The sequence below is a fragment of the Chiloscyllium plagiosum genome, unplaced genomic scaffold (genome assembly GCF_037043375.1).
Source record: "Chiloscyllium plagiosum isolate Xiang-an unplaced genomic scaffold, Cpla_swu_hap1 HiC_scaffold_53X, whole genome shotgun sequence".
NCBI classification, from domain to species: domain Eukaryota; kingdom Metazoa; phylum Chordata; class Chondrichthyes; order Orectolobiformes; family Hemiscylliidae; genus Chiloscyllium; species Chiloscyllium plagiosum.
The window spans coordinates 16,375,248-16,395,581 of NW_028270191.1; the positions used below are offsets into that span (position 1 = coordinate 16,375,248).

Consider the following 20,334-nt stretch of genomic DNA (forward strand, 5'->3'; position numbering starts at 1 on the left):
GCTGTTTTTGCCCCACAAAAGTTTCCTTCTAAATTAAAAGCAATTTCCAAGCAAAAGCATTCATCTCAGGGCAAAAGCACATTTCTTTGGTGTAAATTACAAGCAAAGAGTTCGAGCAGGTCATTTAGTCCCTCAGGTCTGCTCTGTCCTTCAATAAGATTATGGCTGTAACCTCAAATCTACATTCCCACTTACCCAGATAACTTTCAACCTCTCATTTAACAAGAATCTATCTACTTCTACCTTAAAACTATTGAAGGACTCAGCTTCCACCACCTTTTCAAAGAGACATTTCCAAAGATGCATGGCACTGTTTAAACGGGTGACCCCTGAATTTTAAACCCTAGTTCTAGTTTCTCTCATAAGAGGAATCATCCTCTCTATATTTAATTTGTTAAGATCCCTCAGGATTAATCAGGTTTTCTTTTACTGTTTTAAATTGCAGTGGATACATGCTTAACCTGTCCAACATTTCCTCCTAACACAACCCTTCCATTCCAGGGATCAGTCTGGTAAACCTTCTCTGAAATGCCTCCAAAGCATTTGCATCCTTTCTGAAATTACAGTGACCAATACTCTTTGCATAGTACTGTAGATGTGATCTAATCAGTGCCGTGTATAACTAAAGCATCATCTCTTTACTTTTGCATTCAATTCACCTCACAATAAGTGATAACATTGTTATCTTTCCTAATTACTTGTTCCTACATACTGACCTTTTGCAATCAGTGCATTAGTACATCCAGATCTCTCGGCAATTTCTCATCATTTAGATAATGTTTCCTTTTTATTATTCTTGACAAAATGGACAATTTCAATTTTTCCCACATTATCCCTTTCCCACATCTTTGCCCACTCACCTAATCTCTTAGGACTTATACACTTAATGGTAAGGTCCTAGGAAGTGTTGCTGAACAAAGAGACCTTGGAGTTCAGGTCCATAGCTCCTTGAAAGTGGAGTCACAGGTAGATAGGAAAGTGAAGAAGGCATTTGGCATGCTTTCCTTTATTGGTCAGAGTATTGAGTACAAGAGTTGAGAGGTTATGTTGCGGCTGTACAGGACATTGATTTGGCAACTTTTGGAATATTGCGTGCAATTCTGGTCTCCTTCCTATCGGAAGGAGGTTGTGAAACCTGAAAGGGTTCAGAAAAGATTGGCAAGGATGTTGCCAGGATTGGAGGATTTGAGCTATAGGGAGAGGTTGAATAGGCTGGGGCTGTTTTCCCTGGAGCGTTCGAGGCTGAGGGGTGACCTTATAGAGGTTTATAAAATCATGAGAGGCATGGATAGGGTAAATAGACAAGGTCTTTTCCCTGGGGTGGGGGAGTCCAGAACTAGAGGGCATAGGTTTAGGGTGAGAGGGGAAAGATATAAAAGAGACCTAAGGGGCAACTTTTTCATGCAGAGGGTGGTGCGCATGTGGAATGGGCTGCCAGAGGATGTGGTGGAGGCTGGTACAATTGCAACATTTAAGAGGCATCTGGATGGGTATATGAATAGGAAGGGTTTAGAGGGATATGGGCTGAGTGCTGGCAGATGGGACTAGATTGAATTGGGATATCTGGTCGGCATGGACGAGTTGGACCGAAGTGTCTGTTTCCGTGCTGTACATCTCTATGACTCCTGATTAAGGGTTTATGCCCAAAACGTCGATTCTCCTGCTCCTCGGATGCTGCCTGACCTGCTGTGCTTTTCCAGCACCACACTCTTGACTCTGATCTCCAGCATCTGCAGTCCTCACATTCTACTAGTTTAAATTATGCCCCAGGATAAAAACCCAATCAAGTTTGAATTTATTGTTTTGTCAACATCGAACCAGTGAGACGATCCAAAGTTGGGGCTATAAGAATGTGGACATTTTGAAAATTGGTCAGAGAGCAACTGCTGTAGAGAGAGAAACTCCTGGAGAGCTCATTGTCCATCTAATATCTTTCTCTCAAAGAAGTTAGAAAGCATTCTCTATCAAAAGGTACCTTTTCATGTGAAACATGCAATGAAAAAAAGATGACCCAGGGAGAATAGTGAAGACACAGAAGAAGACAGAGACTGTGTGGTTTTGAAATTAAGTTAATGTAATTTTAGTAAGTGTCTTATTGGAACAGCGCATTGTTATAGAGTTGGAGGCAGATAGTGAGCAGTTAAGAGAAAGGACGGTTTAGATCTGTGAATAGTTTTTATTTAGTGTTCACGTTTAGAGTTAGGAAGTAAATTGATGCTATTTTCTTTAAATAATGGAATTTAGGAGTTCTTAGTCACAGATCATTAGATTAGATTAGATTAGATTACATTACAGTGTGGAAACAGGCCCTTCGGCCCAACAAGTCCACACCGACCCGCTGAAGCGCAACCCACCCATACCCCTACATTTACCCCTTACCTAACACTACGGGCAATTTAGCATGGCCAATTCACCTGGCCTGCACATAAGACCATAACACACAGAAGCGGAAGTAAGGCCATTCGGCCCATCGAGTCCACTCCGCCATTCAATCATGGCTGATGGGCATTTCAACTCCACTTACCCGCATTCTCCCCGTAGCCCTTAATTCCTTGTGACATCAAGAATTTATCAATTTCTGCCTTGAAGACATTTAGCGTCCCGGCCTCCACTGCACTCTGTGGCAATGAATTCCACAGGCCCACCACTCTCTGGCTGAAGAAATGTCTCCGCATTTCTGTTCTGAATTTACCCCCTCTAATTCTAAGGCTGTGTCCACGGGTCCTAGTCTCCTCGCCTAACGGAAACAATTTCCTAGCGTCCACCCTTTCCAAGCCATGTATTATCTTGTAAGTTTCTATTAGATCTCCCCTTAATCTTCTAAACTCCAATGAATACAATCCCAGGATCCTCAGCCGTTCCTCATATGTTAGACCTACCATTCCAGGGATCATCCGTGTGAATCTCCGCTGGAACGCTCCAGTGCCAGTATGTCCTTCCTGAGGTGTGGGGACCAAAACTGGACACAGTACTCCAAATGGGGCCTAACCAGAGCTTTATAAAGTCTCAGTAGCACAACAGTGCTTTTATATTCCAACCCTCTGGAGATAATTGACAACATTGCATTCGCTTTCTTAATCACAGACTCAACCTGCATCTTTGTAACTGTGGGAGGAAACCGGAGTACCCGGAGGAAACCCACGCAGACACGGGGAGAATGTGCAAACTCTACACAGTCAGTCGCCTGAGGCAGGAATTGAACCTGGGTCTCTGGCGCTGTGAGGCAGCAGTGCTGACCACTGTGCCACCGTGCCGCCCATCATGAGGCAAGGTGAGCTTTTCTGGGTGTTTGGTTTAATTAACAGAGGGGTTCACCGTTGTATCATAACACAAGCCCAAAACGCAATTAATGTGTGATATAAACATGCCACAAATGATGCAATCCTTCCTCAAACAGCATATGACTAGAAATGACAGAATGACATCATCCCATGACTGTTTAATGCATTCCGGTCAAATTTCTTTGTTTTAATGGAGATGTTAATCTATTTATTCTAAATTTGTTAAGGTCACTTCTAAAATGGTAGAAGTTTGTCATACATTCATATGATAACATCACCAAAAATAACTTGCACTCTTTAGTTTTGTCTAGATTTTTCATGAAGACAGTGCCCTTTTATTCTTCTTCCCTTTGGCCAGCAGTTATGTCAGCATCTCCGCAACTCCTTACCTCTTCCACTATTTGATTTTTCATTACTTCCCCAAGGTCCAGCTGCATTCTGAAAGCAAAAGAAATACTCATATCACCCTCTCACACCCATTCCAAGCACACTGGTGTTCGAACAAGAAACAATCAAGGCCCCTCTAAACATTCACAAAAAACAAGAATCAAATAAGGGGGGGGAAGCAAAGGAGTGTACGATAAATGATGGGGAAGTGATCTGTAAAAGTACAAAGGGAGAGGTTACTATTTTCTACATGTTTTCTGTTGATATACTGCAATGGAAAACCTGTTTATTTTATTATTGCTCGAGTGTTCGTTTGAGATTTTACCAAATCTCATTCAATTTAGTTTAAAAGTAGCAGTATTTAGTGTCCAAGTCAAATGGTTTCTTTTTAAGAGGGCTCAAAATAACTCTTTATTATACCATAACCTGATATTATTCATGGAGCTAATTTTCCTAATATTGAGCTCGTTAAGTGGCAACCCTTGTTGAGTTTGCTTCTGATATATTGAGTATTGCAACAATATTTTTAGTTACAGTAACACTGGACACAAACATTGCCACATGTATCTCCATCTTGTGATACTTTATCAATTTCCCCTGTAAGTTTTATTTTAAATTTAGCATTTCTTCCATAGCATAGATGATATGTTGCTTTATAAACATGAATTGCACAACCCAATGCGCAACAGGTTACATTCCTGTTTGGTTTGACATTGCTTGGATGGTGATCTGCAAGACTGACTTGATTGCGAAGCATAGATTATCCCGAGTTTTCATTATATTCATTCCATGGTTGTGATACAGATTTGTTGTTTATGATTGGGGTGCTAGATTACAGGGGCAGTAAACAGTTTGAGGATTAAAATGCACACTTGCAGAGGCAAGTAATGAGGGATGTGACAGGTGGTATTTGGAGACAAAGTATTAATATAAAGCCAAATGAACGCACATATGCTCATACAGTCCTAGATGCATGACCATTAATACTGACTCATACATGTACACAGATGTTTAGTGCTCTCACCTGCCCAGGAAATCGTCCTGATCTGGGTCTTTATCAAATATCTCAATTTCCAACAGTTGACCAGGAACTTCATGGACAATCACCTGTGAAGTGTAGAAACTCAAGGGTCAGAAAAGAGAACTCACAGGATATACTGCTATTCAAAACTATCCTTTTCTATAAATTCCAACAACATAGAAATTTAGTTTTTCCATCTCCCAGAAGTTGTTTCATTCTCTCAAAATCAATGGGTGATTTTGCCCACTTTGTGATCATAATACACTAAAATTAGCAAATGGAAAAAAAAAGATTTAATTCCAAAGCAGAGTATAATTCTGTCATATCACTATCTAGCGCTAGATATCAGCAATGTGCTCACTGGGGCAAAATTGGACAACAGTAACAAAGGATATGCAGGAGATGTTTGTGGCTGTTGCTGAGTTAAAGACAAATACAGCAGGTGAGAAAGAAATATTAACTGAGGGGATTCTATGCACAAATTACAAAAACTGCTTTGCTGATCAATAATGTCATTGGAGCATCTATATGCACACTGCTCATACTCCACCCTTTATCTGTGGACAGCGTATATCATGTATAGTGGATAGGAGGGACTGCAGTGTTATTTGGTGATGCATACAAGGGAGTCTCAAAACTTGTTTCACATCATCACTCACCTAAGTGAAAAGCTAGGTTGAATTGTTGTGTAACCTCTTAAGTGAGTAAATAGGGAAATAGTCACTGACAAGCATGACTGATGGAAAAGCATTTCAGCAGCATTAGAGATAATGCGATTAATTTCAATGTCATACAGATGGTACCAGTACATTGCAGAAGCTGATTTCTTTTTAGGGTGACACTTAGTTTTGCTTCCCTCTTTCATTATAGAATAGCCTTTCTAGTCACATGTACTTCTGGATCTCTTGACATTTTATTTTTGGAACTGATTGCTGGCAACATAACGTGAAAATGATTCTTTTTCAGTAATGTCCCCTCCCAAAAATGAAATGTGTGGCTTTTGTTTATTTGCAGTTATATATCCACAATTGTAATATTGCTGTGGTTTATTTCAATATGCCTTATTTCATCATGTAGTGCAAATCATTTGCTTTTGCATGATGTGCAATATGCTATGGTCAAAAGGGTTGATGCCAGTGGGGCAACTCTTGTTCTACAGGAAACACACATTCTTGCACTCCGACTTTATTGAAAGATTTTCATGACTTGAATCTTCCAGTCCGGATTAAAAAAAAAACTTACCAGTTAAAAAAGTAACTGTTTCAGGTACATAATTCTTTAAAATTTATGTCACATATGGACAGGGTAGTTAAAAAGGCATTTAGCACATTTGCCTTCATTGCTCAGACCTTTGCGTACATGAGTTAGGACATTATGTTGAGATTGTACAGGACATGGGTGAGGCCTCTTCTGGAATAATGTGTCCAGTTCCGGTCACCCGTTATAAGAAGGATATTATTAAACTAGAGGTTATTCAGAAGAGATTTACCAGGCTATTGCTGGGTATGGAAGGTTTGAATTATAAAGAAATGCTGGGAATTTTTTCACTGAAGCGTAGGAGGTTGAGAGGTGACCTGAAGGAAGTTTATAAAATAATAAAAGGGTGTAGATAGAGTTAATGGTGTGTGAGTCTACGCAGTTCCAGACTATGCTGAAATTGGAGAATATTCTCCATTTCGAATATGATGCTAGCTAAGATACGGAGGAAAAAGATAATGACCTTTGATGGAATATTGCTCCTTTCTCCCATACTGTTCGTGACAAAGAATACACAGGTCACCAAACATCTCAAGGAGAAAGTGAGGTCTGCAGATGCTGGAGATCAGAGCTGAAAATGTGTTGCTGGAAAAGCGCAGCAGGTCAGGCAGCATCCAGGGAACAGGAGAATCGACGTTTCGGGCATAAGCCCTTCAGTAGAAATGCTGCAATCCACTTGGTGTAGGTAGACCTATAAATGCTGTTAGGAAGATTCCTGAAGAAGGGCTTATGCCCGAAACGTCGATTCTCCTGTTCCCTGGATGCTGCCTGACCTGCTGCGCTTTTCCAGCAACACATTTTCAGCACCAAACATCTCAAGTATTGTGTAGTCTATGGCCCAGAGAGACAGGGAAAGAGGACAGACAGACTTAGAACTTCGAGAGACGGCCATTTTAAAAACAAAGATAAGTGAACACTGAAACATTTGTCTAAAGAAAATCATTCATGGGATGTGGGTATTGTTGGCTTAGCCAGCATTTATTGTCTTCCCTAGTTGCCCTCAAGAAGGTGGTGGTATGCCTTCAGTAGAAATGCTGCAATCCACGGTGTAGGTAGACCTATAATGCTGTTAGGAAGAGAGCTCCAAGATTTCGATCCAGCAAGTGAAGGAACTGCAATATACAGAGGAACGTCGATTATCTGAATGAGATGGGCGGGCACTATTTCGTTCAGATAATTGATTTTACCTTAAACAAGGGAAGCCATACTGATCGAAAGCTGTGCTCGACTAGAGAATTAGTTTAAATCTATAATTTTAATGAGTGTGTGTCATTTAAACAATCCTTGCAGTCTGCAAATTTCAGGTTAAACTGAGAAGGACTCAGCATCACTAATACCGTATATCAAATCCCAGCATCAAACAAAGGTCCTGAACAGCTTCTACAATCGCAAGAGGATTTGTCAGTTTCCGGGAACTCAGTCTCACGATAGAAAGACAGAAACACTGTCTCGTGCCTGCATTCACGTTCGTGGCCATTTTGTTTTTAGTGAATGGCCCGGTAAAGTGACAGGAATACCCCGTGCTGTAAAACACTTACTTTTGCAAAAGGCTGTGTAACAACCCTTACCTTAAAAAAAAAGTCCAGTCGCTGATGCTTGAATCTTTGTTTTTGCCAGCGTTTTCACATGTTCTTCAGTACAGGTAAATCAAACACACTTACTTCTTTGATACAACACTTTTGTGGGACCTTGAAATCTTCTTTGGATAATCCGAAATTTGGATAATTGGAGGTTCCTCTGTGTTTCCAAGCCAGGATGGTGAGGGGCTTTGATGTGGTGGTGTTCCCTTGTACTGCTGCCCTTGCTTTTCTGGAAGTGGTCATGGGCTTGGAAGAAGCCTTGAATTTCTGCAGTGCATCTTGTAGATAGTACATACTGCCACTATTAAGTAAGTATCAGTAGTGAAAGAGAGGATGGTGGAGGTGATGCACGAGGTTCCGTCAAGCAGGCTGCTTTTTTCTCAATTGTGTCAAGCTTCTTGTGTGGTGTTCGAGTTGCATTCACCCAGACAAGTGGGGAGAATTCTATCACACCCCTGACATGTGCCTTTTCAATAGATGGGTTTTGGGGAGTCAGGAGGTCAATTACTCACCACAGGCTCCTGGCCTCTGACCTACTTTTTCAGCCATAGAATTTATACGGCCAGTCCAGTTTAGTTTCTGTCAATAGTAACTCTCAGGATTTTGATAGTGGAAGATTTACTGTTGGTAAAACCATTGAATGTCAAGGGACAATGGTTAGATTCTCTCATTGGAGATGGTCAGTTTTGTCTCATGTGCCAGGCAATGTTACTTGCCACTTATCAGCCCAAGCACAAAAATTGTGCAGATCTTGCTGTGGGCACAAACTGTTTCAATAAGTCAGAGAAGTCACAATGCTCCAAAACATTGTGCAATCATCAGCAAACATCCCCACTGACATCTACATTTTCTGATGTAGGAGCAGTCATTGATGAAGCAGATTGGACACTACCTTGAGGAATGCCTGCAGAGATCTGAGGGTTCAGATGATGATTAACTTCCAACAAAAACTATCCTGCTTTGTGCTAAATGGGACTCCAACCAGCAGAGGGATTTCCCGCAATCCTCACTGACTAAAGTTTTGCTAGGCTCCTTGATGCCATACTCACTCAAATGCTGTGGTCTTGATGTCAAGGGCAGTCACTCACCTCCCATCTGGAATTCAGCTCTTTGGTCCATATTTGAACCAAGGCTATAATGAGGTCAGAATGATCCTGACAGAACAAAAACTGAGCAGATTATATCTTTGCAAATGCTGATTGATATCACTGTTGATGATCCTTTCCATCACTTTACTGATGATTGAGAGTAGACTGATGGGGTGGTAATTGGGTGGATTGGATTTGCCCTACGTTTTGTGGACAAGGCAGGGCTGGACAATTTTCCACATTGTTGGGTAGATGCCAGTATTGTAATTGTACTGGAGCAGCTTGGCTAGGGGAGCGACAAGTTCTGGAGCACAAGTCTTCAGTACTGTTGCCAGAATGTTGTCAGGACCCATAGCCTTTGTAGTATCCAGCATCTCCAATCATTTCTTGAATCGAATTGGCTGAAGACTGGCATCTGTGATGATGGGGATCTCTGGTGGAGGCCAAAATGGATCGACACTTCTGGCTGAAGAGTGTGAGAAATGCTTCAGCCTTATCATTTGCACTGATGTGCTGTGCTCCACCATTGTTGACAGTGGAGATGTTTGGAGCCTATTCCTCCAGTGAAATGTTTATTTGCCTGCCACCATTTACAACTAGATTTGCCAGGGCTGCAGAGCTTAGATCTGATCCATCGGTTGTGGAATACTTAGTTCTCTCTACAATATGCTCCTTTTCCATACAAGTTTGGTAGCTTCACAAGTTGACGCCTCATTTTTAGGTGTGCTCGGTGCTGCTCTTGGCATGCCATCGCGCACTCCCCATTGAGCCAGGGTTGATCCCTTGGCTAAAATTAAAGAACTGCAGCTGCTGGAATTGGAAAGAAAAAAATTCTGGAGAAACTCAACAGGACTGCCAGTAACTGGGGAGAGGAGGCAGAGTAAATGTTTTTGGATCCAGTGATCCTTCTTCAGAACATTAACTCAGATTTCTCTTGACAGATGCTGCCAGACCTGCTGAGTTTCTCCAGCAATTTCCGATTTTGATCCCATGGCTTAATGGGAGCAGTAGAGTGAGGGAGATGCCTGGTAAAAAGTTTACAAAAATTGTGCCAAGTATGATTCTGCTGTTGATGGTGGCCCACAGCACCTCATGGATGCCTTCTTTAGTTGCTAGATCTGTTCAAAGTCTGTCATATTTAGCTCAGTGATAATGCCACACAACATGGAAGGTATCCTCAATGTAGAAACAGAACTTCATTTCCACGTGGACTGTGCAATGGTCACTCCTATTGATATTGTCACAGATGAACGCATCTCTGCTGGGAAAATTGAGGTGTAGGTCAAGTAGGTTTTTTCCTCCTGTTTTTCTTCACTGCCTGTCGCAGGCCCAGTCTCGTTATGCCCTTTCAGACTCGGCCAGCTCAGTCAGTAGGGCTGCTGCCGAGCCAATCTTGATGAGGGACATCGAAATCTCCTACCCTGTGTATGTTGTGCCCTTGCCACCCTCAGTGCTTGTTGAAACTACTGTTCAATGTGGAGGAGCACAGAGTCATCGGCCAAGGGAGGATGGTGCGTGGTAACCAGCAGGTTTCCTACCCAATGTCCAAACCAATACCATGGAGGTGTCAGAATTAATGTTGTGAACACCGAGAGCACCTCGTTCATGACTGTGTATCGCTATGCCATCATCTCTGCTGGGTTTGTCCAGAGTTGGTGATGGTAGTGCCTGTGACACAGTCATACTCATGGAATCACACCTTACAATGCCAGGCAGTCACTGAGTCTGTGGGACAGTTCTTTCAAATGTGAGACAAGCGTGCAGGTGTTGGTTAGGAGGGCTCTGCGAGATTGACCAGGCTAAGTTGCATTTGTAGGTTCAGGGTGAAAATGCCAGAATTCCCTGACATTCACAAATTTGAGTCCTGCTTCAGATTTTAAACTTCTACAGCCAGTATATCACAAAACTGTTTTCCTGGGAATTGCAGAAGTCATATTTTAAGCTGCTGGTTAAAAAGGTTGAAATGACTATGAGACATGCAATCATATTCACCCACCTCATACATTTCATTCCACTTGGGATTCACTGTTTCACTGACAGTCTTGCTCATGAATGCCTGTGTGCCCACTCGTACAATTGCATATGGATCAGACTTTCCTTTAATGAATCCCTTAACGTAGGTGTCCTTTGATTCCAGGCTTGCTGCTTCAATTAGATAGATCCGCACTATTCCCTAGGGATAAATAGACAAGTTTAAGATTTCCTTTCTGAAGGACTGGATTATTTCACATGGAATAAAGAAATGCTGTGGAGTGTAGAAATAAAAATTAACTGAGTACAAGCCACATACTCTGCATGGCATGAGGTATTTGTTTGGTGTTAGCAATAACACAGGACTTCGTCAAATAATATGGCAGCAGCACTAGTTTTCACCCTTTCTGCTACTGTTATCACTAGAGTAGAGTATACTTCCCAGAGAAATTATGCCACTCTAGTTTCCTGGTACTTGTGGCATTGAAAAATGTTCTATCTGGAGGAGCATCAGTTCAAAAGTAGACTGGTGGGGTCAGGACCATTTTCATCACCATATAGGCAGTTAGTTGGCAGACGTTGTATCCCACCGAAATCAATGAACAAACACCTTACAATGTGCCCCATCTGGTTAGCACTCAAGTGGTGAAGTTAAAAATGTCTATCCACACAAACAAATCAAACCATAACTATAATGCTATAATTGGTTGGTGAGGGATTTTGCTGCTTGCACACCAAAGCAGCACCATCTTGGAGCAATCCCACCACAGGAGTTATGATCCCAGTGAAAAGAATACCAGACAAACTAGATCCTTGTTGGGATCTGGCTTGATAGACAGTAAGAATACAACAACATGTGGAAGAACAAGGGTCAGAAAAATTAGTAGCAGGAATTCAAAGTTGAATTGAAATGCCCAAAAATCTTAAGTATTCAAACTTGAACAAAACAAATAAAAAATAATAATGACTAAACAGATAGGACAAGAATTTAAAACCACATACACTGTATATTAGGTGGCACGGTGGTTGGCACTCCTTCTCTTACCTGTACTGAACAATCAATGGCTTCCAGTTAGCCTGAGCCACGTTCTATGGTATGGAGCAATCACACCCTGGGACCTTTCCTGAGCCCAAACTACCTGGAGTCTGCTAACAAAACTTGTGCTGCTTGGAGCTACTAGTTCTGCTTTAGCATTTGCCCAGCTCCAAACTGCAAGTGAACACCTCTCCCAACAAATAGGCAGCTCCATTGAAACTCCATGCTGTACATCTGTATGACTCTAAGAGAACATTGTTAACCTCCATGATGACACGGTCTGCTTTGCTATCTTCAAACTGACTTCTCGGATTTACTGATTGCTTTTAAACTAATTCAGCTCCAATTCCAAAATAGAGACATAGAAATGCAGATGCTGGAAATCTGAAAAACAGTGTGGAGAAGCAGGGCAGGTCTGGCAGCATCTGTTAATGTTTGCAGTACAGTGACCCATTGTCAGAACTGAAGATAGCTGGGGAAAGGTGGAATTTATACTAATAATGGGGTGGGGGTGTGGAATTGCATACAGTTCAGGTTGCCTTGTTATAGAAAGGATATTATTAAATTGGAAAGGGTGAAGAAAATATTTACAAGGATGTTACTGAACTGGAAGGTTTGAGTTATAAGTATAGGCTTTCTTTTCCTCTGGAGTGTAGGAAGTTGAGGGTCACCTAAGAGATTTATAAAATCATGAGGGGCATGGATAGGGTGAATAGCAAAGTTCTTTTCCTAGGGTGGGGGAGTTCAAAAGTAGGGGAATCATATTTAAAAGGGAACGGAGGGGCAACTTTTTCCACAGAGGACGGTGCGTATATGGAATGAACTGTCAGAGGAAGTGGTAAATGCAGGTACAGTCACAACATTTAAAAGACATTTGAACAGGTACATGACTAGGAAACATTAAGGATATGGATGAAATGCAGGCAAATGTGAGTAGTTTAGTTTGGGAAACCTGGTTGGCATGGACGAGTTGAACTGAAGGAAGGGTCTGTTTCCGTGCTGTATGACTATGACTCAATGAATAGGCAAATAAAGAGATTGCTGGTAAGTCGTGGGAGATAATAGCATGGTTGAGTGCTGTCAAGAAGTGTAATGATTTAAAGTGGGTTGACTGTGCTGGGAGCAGCCCATATTGGACGGGACCTAGCGGTGGCAGAGGGTGATCACATTCTGAATGTGTCAAACTCAATGTTGAGTCCCGAAGGATGTAAGGTGGAAGATAAGATGCTGTTCTTCCAGCTTGCACTTAGCCTCACTGGAGCACTTCAGCTAGCCTGAGACAGATGTTGGCCAAGGAACATGGCAGCGTGTTAAAGTAGCAGAAAACTGGAAGCGCAGGGTCATTTTTATGGTAGAATAGGAGCTTTGCAAAATCGTCACCCAGTCAGTGCTTTGTCTGCCCGATGTAAGGGGTGCCCCCATCATGAGCAGCGAATACAGTAGACTAGATTGTGTGAAGTGCAGCTAAGTCATTGCTTCCCCAGTAGGGTGTGTCAGGGCCTTGGATCATGTAGGTACAGAGGAGGTAAATGTGTAAATATTATCCTTTCCTCAATTGCATTGGAAAGTGCTATGGGGGTATGGGAAGGTGATGGGAGCAGAGGAGGGCTGGACCAGGGTGTCCTGGAGGGAGTGGTCCCTATGGAAGGCTGACAAAGGTGGGGAGGGAAATTGTGTGTGTGGTGATAGTATCCTGCTGGTGGGGGAAGAAATGGCAGCTTATGAGCCTTTGGTTGTGGAGGCTAGTGAGATGATAGGCGAGGACCGGGGAACTCTATCATTGTGGGAGGGAAGGCAAGGGAAAGGTGAGATTAGAAATACAGAAAGAGGTCAGACGCAGCTGAGAGCTGTGGGGATAGTGGGGTATCCTCGATTGAGGAAAAAAAAAGGTGGATGTTTCTGAGGCCCGTCTCCAGTTCTGACGAAGGGTCACTGGACTCAGTCTTGTGTAAGAAACTTTACCTACTAATGTACCTGTCCAAATGTGTTTTACATGTTGTACTTTACCCATGGAAGGTAAGATTTCAATTCACCTGACCTGCACATCTTTGACTGTGGGAGGAAACCGGAGCAAACCCAGAGGGAGAATGTGCAAACTCCACACAGACAATTGCTTGAGGCAGGAATTGAACCTGGGTCCCTGGCGCTGCAGCCTCACAGCACCAGGGACCCAGGTTCAATTCCCACCTCAAGCAATTGTCTGTGTGGAGTTTGCACATTCTCCCTCTGGGTTTGCTCCGGTTTCCTCCCACAGTCAAAGATGTGCAGGTCAGGTGAATTGAAATCTTACCTTCCATGGGTAAAGTACAACATGTAAAATCAATCCTGTGTAATACAATTCTATCAAACAAATATGTACTGCCTTTTGTTTAGGTGTTCTAATCAACCAGTTGCAATTTTGCAATTACTAAAGCCCAACACTAACCCTGAACTTCCTAGCTGTTATCCTCTTAAAGAAACATGACCCCAAACATTTAAATATGCACCAGTCTTTCATTGCTATAATTGCATTTATCCCATACTCTATCATTAAAATTTAATTCCTTAAACTAAAAAAGTGATATATTAAAACACATGAACCATTGTTAATTAGATTCAAACTAAGAGACAGACTTCCTTTGTGCAGATTACTGACCATAAAAGGCCAACCTCTCTCCCAGTCCCAGCTTTTACCCTGTTCAAAAAAAACACACCAACCTGTTCAGGTGGTGTTATTGTGCACATCTGGAGCATTTGAGACTTGAAACCAGGTCTCCTGGCTCAGAGGTAGGGACATTACCACTGCACTATGATAGCTCCTTTACATATCCAGGCATCAAATAATCAATTAAGAGCCATCATCTATTTCTGTTCTAATCTTAATTACTTGTTATATTAAGTCCACAAACTAGGTATTCGCAACACAAGAAGCAATTTTATTGGCAGTAATTTGGTGAAATCATACAGTGTGATACATACCCGAGGCAGGGGAGAACGGAGCTCAGCCACACGGAGTTCTCCAACAAGAGGGCAGGTGATTCGGTTTGGCAAAACCAGGAAAGAAGCAATGGTGTCCATAAGTACTGTGTCAGACTTTGAGCTGTCCAAGGAGAAAAGATAGAGAAGACAGGAGAGAGATAAGGGCGAGACAGTGAGGAGAAAGGAATAAAAAAATATAATGGATATAAACTTAAAAGGCACAAAGCTATCTAAAGGTCAGGCCTATGAAAAGCAAATACTTTTACTGAAATGTTTTATTTGAGTACACCTGAAACAAAGAACTGCAGATGCTGGAAATCTGAAACAAAACCAGAAATTTCTGGAGAAACTCAGCAAATCAGGAAACAGAGTTAACGTTTCAAGTTAAGTATGATTTCTTCAGAACTATGGACTCAAACGTTAACTGTTTTCTCTCCACAAACACTGCTAGAGTTGCTGAGTTTCTCCAGCAATTTCCATTTTTGTTCCAGGGAAACTCTCTGGTATTTCTAGCTGTTTGCAGTGTTTCCGAACATGCTACTTTCAAAACTATCTATTGACAGGATTCCCTGTAGGATCCTGCGGTCGTTGTCTTTTAAACAAAATATTAAATTCTGAACAAGTCATAATTCTCAAAATACTGCATATTTGTGAAATTATTGCTTACATTTTCTAACGTGTGTTAGTTTTGTTTGGATATGAGATGTAAAATTTGTGGGGAAAAAAGGTAAAAAGAAATCCCAAACTCCAGAAGGTAAGTTGTGTGGGTCTTAGAATTATCTTCCAAATGCTTTGGATTAGTTTTGATCCTGAACAGATTAATTCTGTTTTGCCCCTATGATCGATCAATACCTCAGTCCTGGAATATCCAACAGGTTGGTAAGTCCTGTCCAGTTTATGTCAAGTACCTGAAAGGACACAAAAAGTCTAAATCACTTCCAGAATTTAAAACCACCTCAATTTCATGTGCATCAGATTCGTCAAATCAACACAGACCCTTTCCGTATCAGATTGAAGACTCAAACACAGGGTGGAACCTTATAGGGATCTGAGCAAAGTCGGCTATGGCCGAATTTGTGGTAGAATCTAGTGAGAAGTCTGGCGAGGCCGATTTCGATTTTAGGAGCAACTTGTAGCATCTTTTATGAAATTGCCAAGGAGCAGGGGGAGTTTCCTGCTGGGCAGCAGAGAGTTGCTACTTAAGGAGGATTATAGTTTGTTAAATGCTTTATCAATGTTACAATTCACCTCATTAATATTCAGCTTCCTGCCTTCCCAAACTCACTAAACAAACTAGATGCCAAGAATTCTCACCATAGAAATCAGAGTGTGTACCTGGTGAATTCAGCTCACTGCTTGCTCCAAACAACCTCCTTGTACCAACATCTCAGGACAACCTCCTTGTACCATGAGGTACCAACATCTCAGGACACGCTCCATGGTCACCAGCTACAGACACCCCACATCCACAGACATTGGCATCCAATGTGCCAGCCTGTGAGAACCCTCATGGCACATCTCCGGTTCACTTACAGGACACTTCTGCTCATCAATGCCCCACCTCAGGCTGTACTGGTAACTCTCACAGTAATGCTGCATTAAGGACACTGTGTGCTCAGGGACACACCAGGCTATATCGCCAGCCTGTCATAGCACTCACTGACTCAGAGTCAACCTGAATACTCATAGCATCCCTTCCTTTCACTACCTTGCACCACAACTCCTAATAATGGGAGTGATTTAGCAGCAAATAATAAGCTAAATGTGTTAGACACATTGCATAAGACTTAACTCATTCTGAATCATGTCTAGAATACAGCCAAAATCATTTAGCAAAAAGCTACAATAATCCCAAATCAAGATTATTGACTTAAATCCTTAGTTAAGTTCTCCTGTATTAATCTCTTTGTTTTTAATATATATTCACTCATGGGACATGGGCATCACTGGCTCAGCCAGCATTTATTGCCAATCCCTAATTGAGTTAAGAGTCAATCACAATGCTGTAGGGCTGTAATCACATGCAGGCCAGACCAAGTGACATTGGCAGTTTCCTTCCCTAAGGGACATTAGCAAATGAGATGGGTTTTTCTGATGATCAATAATGGATTCACGTCATCATTAGACTCTCAATTTCAGATTTTTACTAAATGCAAATTCCTCCATCTGCCATGGTGGGACGCAAACCCAAATTCCAAGAAGACTAGCTGAGATTCCAGATCAATAGTCTACCAATAATATTACATACACACACTTACTGGGCGGCGGACAAAGAACAAAGTCACTGCTCCGACTAATGGCATCTGTCCAATCAATGGTTCAAGGATCACACGAAGCATCCCATGAAGCTGTAGGAGAGATGGTGAAAAAAAGAGTCAGTGAATGAAGGAATAGACACTTGAATAATAAATGCTGCAACACCTCAAGAGAAATGTGTTACATACAGTAGTGGGTTTTGCTATAACACAATAGCTCTGTTTTCATGCAACCCCATGTTGTCAGAATATCAAATTAGCAGCACCATTTAACCTAACAAGGCCAGAATTATGTTATAACCAATACATATTTTAAAAGTTTGCGCTTTAGAACCAGTGTCCCCAATTTTTAAATCATGTTACAGCAAATTCATATTAATAAAACACGTTAGAGCAGAACAACCTGCATTAGTTAATTCATAACAAGATTACTTATAGACCTGTAGCTTTCTCCTTAAGCTTGCCTCACATGGATCTGTTGTGTCAACCACATTTCAGTATTTAGTTAGAAATTTGCTATCAAAGTTAACTGTTCCAGTTCTCCCCCTTCCATTCACAGTACTGTTACCCACTTGCTGTCATTTCCAGTCAAAAGTCTTTCAGTCCATCAATGCTTTTGTAACCTGAGCCATCTGAACCCAGATAGTTTTGCCCCAGGCAGCAGACTGCCAGCTCTACTGATTTCTGAAACCCAGCTAATGCTGAGTGAGTGAATAGCAGCTGCTGGTTGGCTAATGATTGCCTGATAGGGACTGATTGCTGATTGGCTGCATGTGGTTGGTTGCGGATCAGCTGCGGCGGATTAACTGCTGGCGGCTATTTGTAGATTAGCTGCTGGTTAAAGAGCAAAATACTGCAGATACTGGAGGGCTGAAATAAAAATATAAAGTGCTGGAAATACTCAACAGGTCAGCAGGTATGTGCAGGTAGAGAAACATAGTTAATGTATGATGAAAGTTCATTAACCTGAAAGGTTAATTCTATTTTCCTTTCCAAACTGTCAGATTGGTTTTTGATGACTGTCTGCAGTTTGGCTGCTGATGACATCATTAGATAATATTGGCCTTGTTCATGATACCTTATTTGCAATCCACAGAATACTGTGCCATTTGAACCAAAAACATTTTTCTCCAGGCAGCAGACTGTCAGCTCCACTGACTACTGAAATCCAGCTGGTGCTGGGTGAGTGAATAGCAGCTGGTGCTTGGCTAATAGGCATATCTTGCAAGCTGGCTGTATGTTGCTGACTGTGGATTGGCTGCTGGTACATGAACAGTATTTCACAAGCATCCACACCCTCCACCACCAACACTCAGTTGCAGCAGTGTGTACCATCTACAAGATGCACTGCAGAAATTCACCACAGATCCTGAGACAGTCTTCCAAATCCACGACCACTTCCATCTAGAAGGACAAGCGCAGCAGATACATGGGAACTCCACCAGCTGCAAGTTCCCCTTCAAGCCACCCACCGTCCTGACATGGAAATATATCGCTGTTCCTTTGCTGTCACTGGGTAAAAATCCTGGAATTCATTCTCTAACAGCATTGTGGATCAACCCACAGCACATGTACTGCAGTAGTTCAAGAAGGTAGCACACCACCACTTCCTAAAGGGGCAATCAGGGATGGGCAATAAATGCCAGCTAGTTAGTGACACCTATGTTCCACAGGTGAATTAAAGTATTCAATATTCTTAATGAGGAAATACAGCTTTTCATTTTATTTCTCAAAACCAGTTATCCTTATTTCATAATTTCCTCACACCCACATTATTTATTTTTGGCTGGAATGACTAAGTGGTCAGGATTGTCACTTATTACTGCAACAAGGAAATGCATTGTCAGAGTATTGCATAGCACATGATTATACTACAACCTCCTTGGGATTATGACAAATCTGTGCTGGCAAGCACTGATGTTATGGAAAAGTTTAATCCAGGAGAAATCGCCAGAAAAAGCTGTTCAGCTAAAAGTACTATAGAAGTCAATATATAATAATGGCCTGCTTTGTTCAGTGTCCGCTGATCCACTTCAATAATGGCTTCTATACCTTACAATATTGATATTTGTTTACGCAACTTACAGTCTTACATGACTCCTTCCAGTTCAACCTCATGCTGTTTATTCCTTTATTTGAAAGCTAATAACAATGCAGGGTCTTAACAGCTCTGATGATTCTCTCTTCAATATAATTGGAGAAATGTATTGAATTGTTAAATAGATATCCTTTTTGTTCATTCACAGGATGTGGGCATCACTGGCAATTATTGCCCATCACTCACTGACCTGGAGAACTTGTGGTGAGCCTTCTTGAACTACTTTGTGGTGTAGGTAAACCCAGAGAGCTGTTTGGGAGTTCCAGGATTTTGATCCAGCAATTGTGAAGAAATACCAATGACATTATGTGGCTTGGAGGGCAAGTAGTAGATATTGATGTTCCCATGCTTTTACTGCCCTTGCCCTTCTAGGTGACAGAGGTTGCAGATTTACAAGGTGTTATCATATGAGGCTTGATGAGCTAAAGCCATTGCCAACAAATCTGATGGAACCTCATACTTCCACCCACGTAGTTTCCATTTACAGTCCCTTGACTGGGAATCTTGACCAGTTTGCCCTTTCTCTAGCGTGGAGATACTGAGGGCAGGAGTCATGCCTTCACTGTTACACTAGCTTCTACAAGTGATTTGAGCACAGGCCAGGGATCAAGCCATCCAAATCTGTGTGGCTTAGAACTGTGCCTGATGATGTATGTGCCCACTGAGCCATTGAAGGTGACATTTTAAATAGAATAGAATTTCTTTTCAAGTGTCAATAAATGTACTATGAAATGTGTACAGGTTTGCAAGGTGTACTGAGCTTTACTATTTCCCATCAAATGACCTACCTGGATACCATTCACTCCAGCTTTGCAGAAATACTTCTTCACTTCAACATTGATTTCACAGTCACCAATGTAACTACAGAGGAAAAGACAACAGAGGAAACCCCATTTTAGAGAATCTGGAAGTGTACAGTATTCTGGTTTCAAAAACATGGGGACAAAACTGTGTCATTTGTTTGGGATTGTTTGGATAATCCATTCAGTTGTGATCGAGGATTCATCAGTTAGGGAGTTGAATGCTGTGTTTGATCAGAGATCTCTAGATTCAAAATCCTGAACACAGAGTAGCCGTTTCAAAAATTCATAAGTGCGAGCAGATTTTCTTCAACCGGGCTGTTGAAGGTAAGCTCTGAGGGGTTTCCACAGTTGCCACAGGCCAATTGTAGAGCAGTGTAGGGCAGAAGCCAGGAGTATGACACTAACTGCCTTATCATGCAGTGATGGTGTTGAGAGTGGGTGGACTAAGGAAAATGGAAAAATACATTCATTGTAGTTTTTCCTCTAATTTTGATAATTTAAAAACTGTCCAAACCAAGTTATAAAAACACATTTTATTTTTTTCACTTTACTTGTGAGATACATTACATCAATGCAAAAATACAGTCAAACATGTAAGA

The 20,334-nt window shown here is 41.7% G+C and overlaps 2 protein-coding genes across 2 annotated transcripts in view; one reads left to right on the forward strand and one right to left on the reverse strand.

The window, feature by feature from the left end:
• LOC148134653 (uncharacterized) overlaps positions 1–19,195 on the forward strand; it is a 103,469-nt gene extending 84,274 nt beyond the window's left edge. The window contains exon 3 of the transcript XR_015755734.1: positions 19,081–19,195. The gene's annotated coding sequence lies outside the window, so the exon portion shown is untranslated. The remainder of the gene's footprint in view (positions 1–19,080) is intronic.
• The window catches only part of esyt1a (extended synaptotagmin-like protein 1a), a 162,132-nt gene that overhangs the window by 49,579 nt on the left and 92,219 nt on the right, over positions 1–20,334 (reverse strand). The window contains exons 5-11 of the mRNA XM_087985548.1: positions 19,721–19,793; positions 16,838–16,927; positions 15,432–15,487; positions 14,580–14,700; positions 10,611–10,787; positions 4,693–4,775; positions 3,671–3,719 (exon numbers count right to left, since the gene is read on the reverse strand). Coding sequence (XP_087841674.1) covers positions 3,671–3,719; positions 4,693–4,775; positions 10,611–10,787; positions 14,580–14,700; positions 15,432–15,487; positions 16,838–16,927; positions 19,721–19,793 — 649 coding nt within the window. The remainder of the gene's footprint in view (positions 1–3,670; positions 3,720–4,692; positions 4,776–10,610; positions 10,788–14,579; positions 14,701–15,431; positions 15,488–16,837; positions 16,928–19,720; positions 19,794–20,334) is intronic.